The sequence below is a fragment of the Mchenga conophoros genome, linkage group LG10 (genome assembly GCF_057382185.1).
Source record: "Mchenga conophoros isolate Kocher_MC1m ecotype Shallow Benthic linkage group LG10, M_conophoros_male_GT1.1, whole genome shotgun sequence".
NCBI classification, from domain to species: domain Eukaryota; kingdom Metazoa; phylum Chordata; class Actinopteri; order Cichliformes; family Cichlidae; genus Mchenga; species Mchenga conophoros.
Window position 1 is genome coordinate 25,217,411 of NC_140535.1, and position 16,283 is coordinate 25,233,693.

Below are 16,283 nucleotides of genomic sequence, written 5' to 3' on the forward strand. Positions count from 1 at the left end.
ACCACTACACTATCCAGCTGCTCTATATATATATATATATATATATATATATAACAAATGCTAGGGAAAAAAACTGGTTAACTTTAATGTCTCTGAACGAAAAATTAATATCGGATGATAAATTGGATTTTCAAATCACGCTATGAGAATTGGTCTTACAAATCCTGTGTTGGTTGGGTTCTAAACATACCAAATCATTCATGTATTAGAGTAACTAAGCTTTGCAGGTGCCAAAAAACATAAATCATTAAAAAAATTCAGCATCAAATCAGCAGAGCTTAAATTACATTTGTCTTAAAAAATAATACATTACAAAAGCTTTCAGATGATTCAGTTTATTTCCTGAATGTGGCATTGAAACAGCTTGAAATGAAGAAATAATATTTTATACATATAGTTTTATTGGAAGATTTTCTGGATATGATAAAATTTATAATTAATACACTGTGTTTCCCTGCGGGTGACAATCTAAGCACAATTTTTACCAGAAACTTATGCCCACTCTATGAAGTGCGCATGACCTATTCTCAAAGCTTTGGCACTGATTAAACTGCTGTCTTAATCACTAATTTAGGCCAGCTGGTGGATTAGCGTTAACACAAGAATCATGCAAACATTACAACTATCTGAAGTCGCTCTCACAAGTAGTATTCTCAGCTCAAACAAATGTAGAGGCTGTTAATGCCTTTCTTTAAACTAAGCTGATGAAATTATGCTAGAAATCTGAATTATAAGGAAATGTGTTCCTTCCACCTGCTTTTTTTCTTTTGATACACTTCAGTCAGTAGTGAGATCTTTTGTCTGCTACAGATACAACTTCTTACAAGTGCTGATCTGTTATATTTCTGGAAGCAAAACACTGTGAAGTTCAGATGGAAAGAAATCCAAACAAACTTGTCATTCAGCTCTTAACAAAGAACAAAGTGCCAAAAATAAAACGCCTATTACTGCACGGGAAGCTGTCATTTTCTGTTACACAAGCCGGCAGTAATAAAAAATAGACGGCAGGATGTTGTTCTTACTACTATGCTGACATCGACACACACGTTTTTTCCACTTTCACCGGACTGGAGGGAGAAGCGCTCATAAAGTGGGATGCAAAGTACTAATATCTCCTTCATGGTGCTTAATGAAAGGGAACGGTCCTGGAAAACTCGAGTGCGACAAAATAGGTCAAAGGGGGTGAGGAGGAGGAGGACATTAGAGGAGACCTCCATTAGCTGTGGCAGAGATCCTCGTGTCTGTAAGGAGGGGGGCATGGGGAGGCAGGCGGGGACCAGTGGAAGAGGGAAGTCATCTTGAATCTGCACCAGTGCCTCTGCTGCAGCCCTGTTGCCTAGCAGTCAAAAATATTTACTGTTCAGCAAAAAGTGTGCAGGATTTTTTTTCACATTCTGGAAAAGTGAAAACAATGAGACTTATCCATCTAAATTAATCGCAGGGGCCCCTGCCAGTTAAGGTCTGGAATGTTGATCTTGTGATAGGCTGGAGTAGTGTAACCGTGCAACAATCTGGATCTGATTGGGTCAGACAGGTTGAATTTTTAACTCTCTCAGTCAAGAAGTTTGAGAAATGCCTGTTTGTGCGCATGTGTGTCAAAACACATCCCCGCAATGACAAACCGAAGAAGGGCTGTATTTTCCTGCCATCACAACTGTATGTTTGTTTCCATGGTGAGTTGCGCGGCAATGTCTGGGTGGCCGTGGGGTATTTTGTTTGCACTGAAGCCCACTTTGCTGCAGTCTGCATGGTGACGGTACAGTCTGGTGTGGCAGGGAGCTGATTTGTGGAGCGTCGACAGGGTGAACGGGTTTCACCCACAGATGCTCACTCCAGCTGGAGGGGATTACGGATGACATGTAACCGCCTGGAACAACACTGTGGCTGCTGTGAGTGGGTATAAGGAATAAAAGGGACCACACCTAGAAAAGTGACAGGGCAGATCTAAAACCCAAACGAAATGAAAATGCTGTAATAGAATGGACAGGCTTGGAAATAAGGAGTCGTGTCAGGAAGGAGGCTTAGAAATAGGTAGAGCGTTTAAGGTCCTCCTGTGTAAGAATTAATAGCGGCTTTCACACACGAACTTCAGACAGTTTCTAGGGAATCAGGTTAAGAGGCAGCACACACTACATCCACTCACCACTAAAGAATGTACCAGACAATACAATATTCACACACCAGCATACTCCAGCATCGACAACATCAAATGGACCTCTGTTGAAGTACAGATGTGAAAACAGCTTACAAACGCAATGATTCCATGGCATCAAAACTCTATGAAGAGTTGTTTGTCCAGTTACAGAGTTAAAGGCCTGTAACTGGACAAACAACCTAATCATCTGATTCAGGTGTGTTGACCCAGGGTGATATCTAAAACCTGCAGGACACCGGCCCTTGAGGCCTGGAGTTGGACACTCCTGGCTTACAGTGAAAAAAAAGGTTATTTTAATGCAACAGATGCCAACCTCTGGGGCAGCAATGGGGCAGAATCACCTTTTAAATCTAAACATAGTGATATGATATGCACACAAGTAGTTCTCTGGTGTCTGTGTAGCCCCCATTACTAATTAACCAACCAACTAACCAAAAGCTAACTACGCCAAGCATAATAAATTGCTATTCATTATATTTCCATTTTTTATTGCTTGTGTATATAGTAGATCTTCCATGTAATTAGCAAAGCCTGTTGTTTCCTGTTGTTTGGGGCCATAACTGCATTTCGATCGTACACTCTGTATAAAACGTGGATGTACTCCACGGTCATGGCTCCTTTTGTTGGGGAAGTTCTGTGTTGAAGCCGCAGCCTGAACATTTCGGCTGTGGCCATCTTGTTTTTTTGAAACCAGATGGAAACTGACTGGTCATACAGTAGCAATTTGTCAATTACAAGGTAGCCATGCCTTGATGCATAACCTGCTTTATCATCAAAGAAATTTCGTTTCAGCTGCTCTCTTACTCACAAGGAGTCACAAAGCAGATAGGTCTGCATGGTTGATTTGGTAGATTTTTAAACCAGATGCAACCCCAAAAGGATTTGAAGTGGACTCTTTCACTTGTTGGGAAATATGTAAACCACTACACTGCGGAGCCACTTAATGTCTATTAACATGATGCGATTTTAATAAGACTTGAAACTAGTTTAAGAACATAAACTCATTAGGAAAGGCCAGTGGCTCATGTGAGCAATGGGCTCATTTCCTCATAAACTTCTATACAGTATGACCTCATTTTGTAACTCAAGAGTTCGCCCCTTGCTGGCTATAACAAAGAATTCAAGTTCCTCTATACTGGCTTTAGCTCTCAGACAAGAAGGCTATGGCCATCTTTTATATACATGTTTATGGTTTAGATACAGAAAAGACAAAGACAACAGTGCTTCTGTTATTTATTTGAAAAACATCCATTACTTGTAACAAGAGGTTCTTGCTTTAGTCTGCTTTACTGAAACAACGTGACACTTTCAATTCTCCTGGCTTGTCTGCGTCTGAATAAACCAATAATGCAAGTATTGTGTGTTTGCATTTCTAAGAAGCTGATCAAATGGTTGGAGGGGAACTACTACTACCATAAACTCCAAATCAAACAACAACATGTGTTGTTAGTCCATACATTGTTGAACATAAAATACATTTCTCATAAAGTTATTGGAGGTGGGACTCACCAGACCCCCGACGATATGATACTATCACAATATTTCACTCACGATACAATATTATTGCAGTTTTTGACATTTGGTGATAAGCTCAGTATTGCAATAGTATTGCAATAACATCTACTGCAATTTATCACCTTTTTTCAACTGCAAATGATGTCCTCAAAATAAAAATTTGTCAATATCGGTTTTATCCAATAACATAAAGTTATCGACGTCGTTTTTGGGGGGAGGGTTTTTTTTGCTCCAAAATGACACTGTCAAGCAACACTGTCACTAAAACCTGCAATAAATGTTGCCATAAGATGGAATCAGTCTGCCATGAATCTGATATCAGTCTGCAATTGAATAAGATCAAGTGGAAATTTTATACTCTGTCAAGCTAAGTGTGTCCAGGGTCGTTTCAGCCAATTTATGGTAAGTTTGCTCGACTAACCTTGTCTCGGGATGACGGTGCAGAAGACGAGCCCTCTTGGCCCAGGGTCATCGCTTATTGTTAGTCTAATATATTTTCAAGTATTTGTTATTTATTCATTTATTAATATCAATATTATCAATATTTTTATACAATATCGCCACACAAAATATTCCAATATGCCAAACTGTTTTTCCCCTACATCCTTAGAGGCTATGGTTATAACTTGGATGTAGGAAAGAACGTAGTACACCCTACCTTGTCAACTGGACGCAAACAGATTTGGGAGCAATCCACTCAGTGGTTGACCCAGACATTGTTTCAAATCACTTTTCAAAAGCACTTAAATATTGTTGGAATAGTCACCCATATGTTGAGATCAAACTATAATTAAATTCATAAAACAGTGAAAAGTGTGGTTGCTTACATCATAAATTACTCCCCTTCAACTGAAACTGCATGAAGCAGCTTTAGGACGTCCATGAAAAACTTGTATTGTGGTACTTTCTGTCAGTCTGTGTTAATGTGCCGCTTACAGCTGGAGCTCTTCTAAATCCACAAAAAAGCAAGCTCAGTAACCAAATATGATATATCTTGAGGCAATCAACCAGCATAGCTTACTCATGTTACTTTGGCTGGTGATCTGCTAAATGCTTTCTGTTACTTTATTGCTGCATGTGTGTGTATTTTTGACACAATTAGCATTCCCTTTGTATTTTTAAAACCCCCAAACCTACAAAACATCCTTTACCTTAGCGGTTATCGTCATTCAAATTGGCAGCACTTCTAGTGACTGTTAAACATGCCTTCACTATTTTCATAGATTTTCATATATTATCGACATCTCCTAATTTTACAGTAATAATGTAATTGTGTACAATTAGCTGAGGAGATAAGAAAAAAGCAAAGTCTCCCACATCTGAGCAACACACCCCGAACTGCAGCCTGAGCTTCAACAATGAGTGCTGGAAAACAGGCGTTTCAGATGCTCACACACAGAAAGAAAAAAAAGGAGAGGGAGAGGTTCCTCTGCAGTTGTAACACACACCAACACCCAGCTGGCTGGCTGTGTAACACCAGTCTGCCCTGAATTCAACCCCCCACCCCGCTCCACCCTGAATGCTCTGAGCCGACCCTGAATCTTTCTCCTTGTGGTGATGCAGAAATACAAGCACCCCTTCACAAGGCCAGCTTATCACAGATGGGCGTGTATTTACCCCACCTCTCTTCTCCCCCTGTCCCTCTCACTCTCTGCTGCTGCACCAGCCTGAAAGACAAACCCTGTCTATGATTTCCGAGGCCCCCCTATGAAATCACAGAGAGGGCTTTTTTTCCTGCAATAAAACAATTAAGGGCTTCAGGCGAAACAATGAGTTCATGTATAATAAGTGACCATTATTTTTAGGACCCCCTCCCCCCTCCTTTTTCAGTCATTTGCAAGCGTCCAGGGCATTGTGACCAGAATGTGCATTGATACTTTTATGTATGTCATGAAATCACTGTGCACCAAAATGGCAAGAAGGGTATTCGAAAAATGAGATCAACATTACTGTTCAAAATCCTCCCATGAACAAGACCGGCTGGGCCTTAAAAAGCCCCACAAGGGTTGGACACGTTCTTCTAATATCTTTACGCTGTAAATCTAGGTGGAGTGTAGGGGAATAAATCTAATTAACTGCATTATTCTAAATATATAAGAATGAGTTACATATTTTAAATCACCATAAAGTCTCTGTTATGCACGGTGATTTTTTTTAATGGGCGAGCCGGTATCCGTTCTGCACAACGGCATGGATCGCTTCAACAAAGAGGATGCAGGACACCTTTAAGAAAACGCCTTATCTCCCTGCCTGACTGTCACTATGGTAGCCAGACATGCCATATCATTGCGCGCATTGTTCCAGCGGCTTCCTGCAGTCGGCTCTGACAATAGAAAGAGCATTTTCATGTTGCTCTGAGCTTGCATCGGTGTATGTGACAAAGATCCATCGCAGCGGCGCAAAAAAACGCTGAAACCTTCTGCAGTGATTTGAAGCAGCAGCCATCAAAGTTCCTGCAGCCAGTGAAGGAGAAATAACTCTTTACTCACTGTGATCTTTGGGATGTTCTTTTTTCCTTGATAAGACATCTTCTGTTCGATTCCACCTTTTCTTTTTTTTAAAAAAAATACCGAGCTTTTAAAAGCGATATTCCTCCGTTTATGGATGCTGCAGCGGCCCTCGCCTGGATGGGAGCTTCAAGGAATAGTCGCCCCTCTTGTCAGTGCGATGTGGAGTGGCTCGCAGAGTGCTATAGGAGCGTCTGTGGTCCAGGCACACGGCCCCTCCCTCAGTATGTTCAGTTTGGAAAGCGTGATGTCACAATCTTTCCACCGGAGGGCGCAGTGGAGAAGCTGGTGAACAGCCTCCAGCAGGCATCCTCTTCTTTGCGTTACACTGCTGTCACACGTTGTTTTTTTGTTTTTGTTTTTTGTTTTTTACATAAAGTGTGCTGCGTATCCAATATCTGTCATCACTGACCTATCCGAGAGAAATAGCAAAGTCCTTGAAGCAGCTGGTTTTGAGGCGCACTAGTTTGTGGTGTAGTCTGCGCCTGTGTGTTTACGGCTGAAGTCACTGAGGTCTGATTGATTAGGGGAAAATTGGCAGAACTAAGAGGAAACAAAGGAACATGGGATAGAAATCACCATCGTTATTATAAACAATATGTAATGGAAAGATTTACTCATTTTAAACATGTCCACTGACTTCACTGCCGTGTGTTAATCATACATATTGGATGTTTAAAATGTTGCCAGTCTGCTAAATAGATTTATTGGCAAGAAAAAAAAAATTCCCTTTGAAATTGTAGATTTATATCAGTCATAACCAGGAGGTTGTGTGTTTTGTTTTGCGGGACACAGAAGAGCAAAATGGTGTGGCAGCTGTCACAGAGCTTGCCCGTAACATTGCACACACACACACACTCTTTCTCTCTCTCTCTGCATGTTCCCACCCAGCCATGTGTCTCCATTGTTTGAACCTAAAGTGGGTCCCTCTTCGCTCTGCCACTCCCCTCCTCAGCTCTAATGCAGCCATAATGAGATCCTGAGAGTGACATGCATGTAGAAGCAGGTGCGTGACAAAGGGTGTGCCTATTTGTGTGTCTATATTACACTAGCAACTTAAAATATGTATATATATATATCATACTTTCATTTGCTTCATTTTGTCTTTTTTTTTTAAATATTGCTTTACAGAGTAATGTAGGAAGGTTTTACAGCACAGTTCTACCCAATTGTTGTACAAAAATAAGGGTTTAAATCTTTCTCTTTTTTTTTTTTTGCTACAAGCAGACACAGGGCCTTCATCCTGGCATGTCCTTTCATGGCAGTGAGGCAGAAAGGCATTACCTCAGCATTTCCAGGACTTGGAGAATGCATCAGCGCTACACACTCAAGTTTGCAGGATTGCTACCTCTGCAGACCACATTAACCGGCTGACACTGACAGACAGACAGGGTGCAGACAGATCAGGGATGCAGAAAAGTCTCTGTCAGGTCATCAAGCCTGTTGGAGCACATTTCACACCACAGTGAATGGAGTGAGAAGCTTCCAGTTCACTACCCAACAATCATATAAAATTATATTATCAGTTTACACACAAGCACAATCATGCTGACCACCTCAGCCACTATGTGATCTCTTCATATAGACGACATTGGCGAATTGAAGAAGACTAAATGATCTGGAGTTGTTTTGTGGTAGTGGGACAATTCTGAAAATGCGGGGGGAGGATAAAGCAAATAGGCTACGCAGAACGCAGAATTAAACCTCCTAAAATTTTGCTTAACTCTAAACATTTAAGGCTCTATCAATGCTCAGTCTTGACCGATATGAAGACATATGAAGCAGCATTCTTCTTAGTGTTTATTTTTGGTCCCTTTTATGATTCATTCTCCCAAAACACTGAATATATTTATGATACAAAAGCATCTCTTTACTGCACCCAATATAATTAGAGTTATTTTTCAGACTTAACCAGAGGGAGGCACAGACATCCTCTGTTTCTATCTGCTGATTATAAAGACTAAACTGAGTGTTATATGCAACATTAGTAGAGTGCTTATTTCATTTGCTCCTAGAGTATCTCTGTGACAGCTTAAAGAAGCATGTGTGTGCATGTTTTAATTTAGACAAGTCTACATGTCAGTGTATATGTATAGTTTTATGCTTTCTGAATACATGTGTCAATGTGACTTCCACCCTGCAGGACATCACAAAAAAAGAGAAGAAGATGGGGTTGGAGCCATTTCCTCTCTCTCTGGACATCTGGTTAGCCAGTCTCCATTATTCACTCCACTGCAGCAGCTCACAGGACTAATTAGCCCACCAGACAGGAGGAAAACCAGTAAAATCTATAATTATGATTGTTATTGTTCAGTATTACTACAGCGAACAGGGAACAACACAGGAACACATAGTGAGCAGTTCAGTTCACCATAGCCACAAAACAACGAATGATATTGAGAGTTTGCATGACAATGTCAATAATATCATGACTTACTGTAGTTCAAATCAAAGTGAACCAGGTGTAATCAGATAGGAAGGAGGGGTAACAACATTTGTCATAAAAATACAAACGGGCAGCTTTTCCACTCGTCATTTGTTTGCCAGACAAAGATGCTGTTAAGTTTTACTGGCACGCTAAATGTACCAGTTAATAACAAAGGGATAAACACATCCTGCCTTCCCTGTGTCCTCTAACAATTTCCAAACCAGGGGGGGGGGGGGGGGGGGGGGAACAAAAACACAACCTTACTCTATTGTCTGCTGGTTTCTGCTGAATCATCTGGTCCCCTGAAAGCAGCAATATTGCAGTTCAGTATCAGGCCACATGAGGGAAAAAGGCCACCTGCCACGCTGAAGAAATCTATGTTTATTTTTTTACAGTATTTTAAGACAATTAAAGGCGGGAATGATTCAGAAGGCGGGAATCAAATATATCATAAGGATAATGTGAAGATTTAAATGGAGATAAATGTAGAGTGCAGCAGCTTAGTCTCAAACTGTCTGAGACTGAATGAATAACAGCACTAGAACCACAGAGGTGTAAACAAAAAAGGGAACACCATTTAACTGCAACGGTGGGGGGAAAAAGCATGTAGAAAACCTGTACTCAAAGAGATACAGCTCCACAGCTTCAGTCAGTTTACTTGCATTACTCACACAAAGGTCTGTCAGTCTACTGCTTTGTTGCTGAGTCTCTGTTAAATGAAAGTTGGATAAGAGTGCAGATCTGCCTGTGCAGCAGAAACAACAGCAGGCAGTCATATTTTAATTAGTGACCAATCTGAAGATGAAGGACTTGCATCATCAAGAAAGGCAATCTGTGTCAGAGAGTTTTGTAGTTTTAAAGTTTTTAAAGTGTAAACTGACAATCCCATTGTTTTCCAATCTTTGTAGGAAATATTAGCAGCCAGAACTTCCCCACATTCTCTTAAATGCTGTGTAGCACATAACAGCAAACCTTAAAGCTGAAATTCAGCTCAAACATACTATGCGGGGATCATTTTAAAATGTTTACCAAGGTTTGCTACTAATTTCATTCTAGAGTTGACATCACCATAATGACTTTTATTAGATTCCATTTGTCTGTAATCTATGACATCTTGCTCTATATTAACTTATTGTGTAATCTGCTTAACTCTTTCCTGGTCTTTTTAAAATCTGTTTTCTCCGTCCGTGCTTCAAAGAAGTACTCTTGTGTGCCAATAAATGACCACATTCTGGTGATGAAATGGCAAAATGGTAATCACACCACTTTGTCTAGTCCAGTGATTCTACTGCTCTCAGCCAAAATTGTGTGTGTGTGTATTGAACAAGAGCCAGAGAGCGAGACATGAATCATCATCTTTTGGTGCCTAGAGTGTACTGCTCTAAGCCAGTGTCAATTAAGAGTGGATGAAGTGAATTTTTAGAATAGTTGCTAGGTCACACATACAAATATTATCATCAGTTCTTGTCCCACACTTATGTTATGGCAAAAAGCAGTACTCATACATTTAGAGCCCCGATGGATTGACTTTATCCAATGTATTTTTTTTACAAAAAAGTAGCATTACAAGTATCATTTTCTTTCCTTGAATGTAGAATATGGAAACACTTCAGAAACAACCTTTTTAAAAAAAAAAAATAAATTGTACTCTCTAATAGCACAGTTAGAGAGTAACTCTAATTAAATTCCAATTAGGGGTACAAGGAGTTCATGAAGTATGTGAAAAGCTTATCTCAAGTAATCTGCCAAAGACAAAATTCAAATTTATTAATTGAGTGCGACCAAAGCAGAAATGTTAAACAAAAAAGGAATAATTACAAATATAAAAAAAGCAATAAAAGAGCCAGCTTAAATTACAACAGCTGATTTTTTTTATTTAGTAGCACAGATAAAGAGTTCAAATAGACAATAAATAGCTTACGTGAAGAAAACTAATAAGTAGGAAGTAATAGCTAAGAGTCAATGGTAAGCTGAAAGTAGTACAGAAATTAGTAAAATAACTTGAATTAATTTGTTAAGAGGTTAAGTAATAAAAAAAAATAAACTAATTGCTGAAAAATTTATTTCCACTTTTGGGTAGTTAAGCGTAAAGTATAACTATATAAAATGAGTTTAGAAAATTCCATCTGTGCTGTTGTGTTGTCTGGTCTACTGGGTTGATTCAGATAAATGGGTTGTGAACCACTAATATAAAGTAATTATTACCTTTACTTAGCACTGGATTCTTTCCGTGGTGCTTTTGTTTGTGTCTCTCTCTCCATGGTGCTGAAAGACTTGTGTCATTTTTAATCACACATAACAGACACAAACGTACCTTTTCTCAATATCAAAAATTAAAATGCAAATATTTAAACGGTATAGAGTTTCCCAAATAATTTGTAAGGACTTTAAGCATAATGGAAAAGGTATCAAAGATGTTCAAGTGTAACATAAGTATAAGTATTATTAAGTATAAATATAAGAAGCGTTAAGTATTAAAGGAGTATTTCACCAGACTAAGACACAGAAAACATTATTCATTTAGATACTGGTTCTTTTGTGGCGATCCAATAGAATATGGATGCTTATTGCTAGCACACACTACCTTTATTATATATATATATATATATATATATATATATATATATATATATATATATATATATATATATATATATATATAAAATTTTGGGAATATAAAGCATATTTAATCTAAACAAGGCTCTTAATTGCTTTCTCTGCAGTTACACCTGTTAGTAAACCATACAGTTGTTCCCAGTAACACTCCTACATTTGGTAAAATATCAATATCATCATCACTATCATAAATGGCCTGTATTTGTATAGCGCTTTTCTAGTCCCTAAGGACCCCAAAGCGCTTTACACATCCAGTCATCCACCCATTCACACACTGGTGATGGCAAGCTACTTTGTAGCCACAGCCACCCTGGGGCGCACTGACAGAGGCGAGGCTGCCGGACACTGCCGCCACCGGGCCCTCTGACCACCACCAGTAGGCAACGGGTGAAGTGTCTTGCCCAAGGACACAACGACCGAGACTGTCCAAGCCAGGGCTTGAACCAGAAACCTCCCGATTACAAGGCGAACTCCCAACTCTTGAGCCACGATCGCCCCATCATCATCATAGTAAGCAGTTCTGTGGTTTGTTTTTTTTTAAAAACAGGACTTATGTCTTTAGTGGCACAAGCCTGTAGTGATATGATATGATAAAAATTGTAATTTCTCCAGCTTTGAGGCTTTCCAGTCATTCTCCTTTTTTTTTCTCTCTGTCTTCTACTTTATCATACAAACCTAGTTCTGAATATGATGCGTAAAATGTAAGTAAAAACAGAATGCAATGATCTGCTAATGTCGTACACTCACGATTTATTCAGAATAGTACACAAAAAACATATCTTACGGTTACTTTGTAACCTTGGTGAGTGGAGTGGAGTGAGAGACTATCTCTTCCAGCATGGGGTCCTGGTGACCTCAGGCCTCAGCTGAAGCCACAGACATAGCGCACACATGCAGGGGAAAGCTGAAGGACATACAGCCAAGGCAAGTGGTGCAAGATGCTGATGGTCCCCAAGGTGAGGTAGGCCATCAATGTCAGGGACTGGTTTGCAACCACTGACCTGAAGGACACCTACTTCCAGATTCCTATCTGGCAGAAGCACGGTCGGTTCCTGAAGTTCAGATTCGAGGACAAGGTGTTCGAATTCTGAATCCTCCCCTTCAGCATCTCTCTTGCATCCCAAACCTTCATGCAGTGCATGGACGCTGTCCTGGCTCCTATTAGGCTCAGGGGCCGCAGGGTCCTGAACTATTCAGACAACTGGCTGGTCTGTGCCACATCAGTAGAACAATACCGCAGCCATGTAGCTCTGTGTAGCATGTTCTGGCTATGGGGTTGTGCCTGAATCTGAAAAGGAGCAGGCAGCAGCCTTTAATAGTCACAACATTTCTGGGCATATCCCTGGACTCCATCAGGGACTCCATGTCCCTCACTGTGGAGCGAGAGCAGGCCTTCAGGGTGTTCCTAAACCAATTCAGGTTACACTCACAGGTTAGCTGGGGGCTATCTCCACCTGATGGGCCACATGGCTCCCATGGTGTAGGTGGTTCTGTTAGTGCTCCTAAACATGAGACCTCTCCAACGGCACCTGCTGAGCCTGGGTCTGCTCGCAGCAGTCCCACAAGACAACACTGGTAGTCTCTTGAGGGCTCCACCAAGCTCTCTGTTTGTGGAGAGACTTGTCCAACATGGAGTAGGGCCAAGCGGTAGATCTACTTCACAGTTAGTCTAGTTAGTCTTCACAGATGCCTTGTGCAGTCGACGAGGACTGTGGGGTCAACAGCCACTGGACTGGCTTTTGGGTGTCCCAGCACATAAATGTACTGGAGTTGCAGGTTGTTGTCCTTGGCATTACAGTAGTTTCGGCCTCAACTGGGTATCACGGTATCCTCTGCAGCTACCAGGCTATAGCGGTAGGCTCACCCCACTCACTGACTCCCTGATTGCTGGCATGGTGGCAGCGATCAGGCCCGTTTGCGTTGGTCACTCAGAACTTAGCGATGCCGACTCCTCTTTAGTTTCTGGGTGGAACTGGGCACCCAGTTCCACCCAGTTCCTTGGCACCTTTTAGCGTCCTCATTTTGAACCACCATGTAGGTCTAGAAGGGTCAGTGAGCTCCATGCTCTGTTGGGCCATAGGGATTGCTGTGGGTGGTTGCCGGACTGGAAAGGGGTGGTCCTCTTGCCCATCCCTGCATTCTTGCCAAAGGCATTGACCCAATCCTACCCATCACAGTCGGTTGAGCTATGAACAGCTCTCAGTGACGGCTTGGAGCAGTTGACGGCTCAGTGCCAGGCTCAATTTGCCCTGTCCGTACTTTGGTGGTGTATGCTAGGTGTACCAAGCTGATTAGGAGAACAGACCAACTGTTTGTTGGTTTCCACTAGGTTTCAAAGTAAACATGGGCAGAAGTAAACAGGGGAGGTTCACAGAGGTTCACGAATCTTCTAAAAATATTGCCTCTACGAGTTGTGAAATGATTTCAGAATAATGCTCCTCAACACACAAACAGACTTTGATTTTCACATCATCTAATATCATAATCACAGTAAAAGAATCCAGAGAAATCTCTGTATGCAAGAGACAAGGTAAAAAAAATTATATTGGATCACTGTGATCTTCGGCCTTGGCAGGTGTGATTCTGACATGGAAATCACTGCACGGGCTGAGGAATATCCCTATCTGTGAAAAAAGTTCACTGTGCCATCCACAAATGCAGGTTAAAGCTCTGTCATGCAAAGAAGAAGCCATATGTGAAGATGCTCTAGAAACACCATCATCATCTCTGGATGATGATACAATGGGCTGATGCAAAGTGGAAAACTGTTCTGTGGCCAGCCAAATGGATATTATTTTTGTGAAACATGGATGCTACATACTACAGAAGAGGCTTGTTATCAGCACTGAATTAAAAACCCTGCTGTTCTGATGGTATGATGGATGTGTCAGTGCATGTGGAACTGGTAGGTGGTACATCTGAAAAGGCACCATCAGTGCTGAAAGGTATATACAGATGGTTTCTTTTCCAGGGAAGGTCCTGTATATTACAGCTAAACAATGCTGAACTGCATCCTACAGCTATGGAAATGGCATAACTTTAATACTCGAGGAGTCTAGGTAATGAATTGGCCTGCATGCAGTCCAGACCAATTTAAACATTTGGAGCAAATATAAGACAGAGATAAGACTGTTGAGCAGCTAAAATGGGATAACACTCCTCTCATGAAAGTCCAGCAGCTGGTCTCCTCAGTACCCATACATTTATGGACTTTTGTTAAAAGTAGAGGGGATGCTACACAGTGGTAAGTAGTTTGTATTGCACAATTTCTCAGTTAAAACAAAAGTTAATGAATGTTGGATGGATAGTGGGCTGTTTCCCAGACACAGCTGATTGTTTTTTGGTAAAATCTTACAAATGAATATTTTTTACTAAGAAATAATGCTAAGTCATAAAATCCTAATGCCATTTATTTCATGATTGTTTTACGTTCTGTGGCTTGTTCTATGCACTTCAACACCAAGGTTATTTCTCCAAACAAAATAGTGTCTTTAATTACATAGTGATGTGGCATAATGGCACATTCAGTCAACAGAATTATGGATAACTCAGCTTCTTATACTCTTTGTAGATTGTAAGGACTGGACAGTTTTTGACTTCCTATTTCAGTTTTTGCTCTCATGGCATGTCATTGTGATTATTCAGTGACAAACTTGAAAACTCAACTAAAGGACACAGCGAGTTCTATAATATGGACTCTTATAATGGAAACAATTTTATCATTTTCATTTAAGCATAATTAAAAAAAAAAAAAAATTCAGGGTAGCTGCAGAGAACTTGTAGGAAAAACAGTGACACACAGTGGAAGCCACCTCTGTCATTTATGCTGAAACAGTTTGTTGCAAAAAAAAAAAAAAAAAAGTTAGTCGCTTTACCTTCTCATCTTCCAGGTTCTGCAATATTTCTTTTCCGCCGCTGGTTCCGATCTTCATCTGAGGGGAGCCTTTGCGTTCTTGCTTGTCTGCTGTGGGACTTTCCACAGCAGGGGAGCTCTTACTGTCACTCGCCGGGCTCTTCGCTTCCAGACCGGTTAGCCGTTTGGTGCTCCGCGGGGTGCGGGATCCCCTTTGCCCGACGCTAAGGGCATCAAAGTCTATCGTTTTACTCTCGAACGCGTCCTCAATGCTGCAAAACAAGCCTCCGTGTTTCTGCCTGGGCACCTGGTCGGCCGTGCCGGGCCGGGCGAGATAAACCGGCAGGTCGTCCCCTGATTTCTCCCAGTTTCTCCTGCGCTCTGCCATAGTGGAGCCCTGCACAAGTGGCCGAGAAAGACGGGGAAACTAGTACTGAAGTGCTGTGTATCTCTTTGTGTGTGTGTGTGTGTGTGTGTGTGTGTGTGTGTGTGTGTGTGTGTGTGTGTGTGTGTGTGTGTGTGTGTGTTGAGCAGACAGTCAGGCAGGAAGGAGTTGAATTAAAGCCAAAGGTGGTACTGCAGTGGCTCCTGATGCATAGGTAATATATGTGTATTTGATTCATCTTAAATTTTACAATGAAATCAAGCACACTCATGGTTGTGGCTTAAGACTAATGGAAGGCTTTGTTTCTCTGAGTTTATAGTATAACACTGAAAAGAGAACGAAAGAGATCGGGACACATTTGGTTAAAGAGAACACTCGCCATATTTATGCACACATACGTATTATGTCTGTAAAGGTAAGAATTAACCTAATAATCAAAATATAATTCCTTCTAGCTGATGCACTGATACTTAGATTAACTTGAGCGGACACAGGTGTGCGCCTAGCAGGTATTACAGGTGTCCTGAAAGACGTCCACTTTGGCGCTGTCCGTTCAGCACTTGCGCGCTTAAACAACTCCCAGCGAGATCATGCTGATGTTTCTTCAAGTGCTTGTCTGGCCCCCTCACCGGCGACACCTCAGGGTGCTTAGAATACTTAGGCCAGCACAAACGAGACAAGATCGTGTCAGCAGCGCGGCAGACGCGCAGCTTTCAGGCGGCAGGTCTGCTGAGTCGAGAGGGCGAACGAGGGAAGCAGGAGTCAACGAAGTCAGTAAACAGGAACGTAATTATGTAACGGCCAAATATCTACATGTTCCACAA

General features: G+C 41.2%; 1 protein-coding gene across 4 annotated transcripts in view; it reads right to left on the reverse strand.

Moving 5' to 3' along the window:
• dpysl3 (dihydropyrimidinase like 3) overlaps window positions 1-15,466 on the reverse strand; it is a 45,144-nt gene extending 29,678 nt beyond the window's left edge. For 2 of the 4 annotated variants that reach the window (XM_085289547.1, XM_085289546.1), the window contains exon 1: window positions 15,097-15,466. In XM_085289547.1, the coding sequence (XP_085145673.1) occupies window positions 15,097-15,462 (366 nt within the window). In that variant the 5' untranslated portion in view covers window positions 15,463-15,466. Of the gene's footprint in view, window positions 1-6,159; window positions 6,400-15,096 lie in introns of those variants that run through there. The other 2 variants (XM_085289549.1, XM_085289548.1) reach the window with 1 other exon arrangement.
• Window positions 15,467-16,283: the final 817 nt, after the last annotated feature.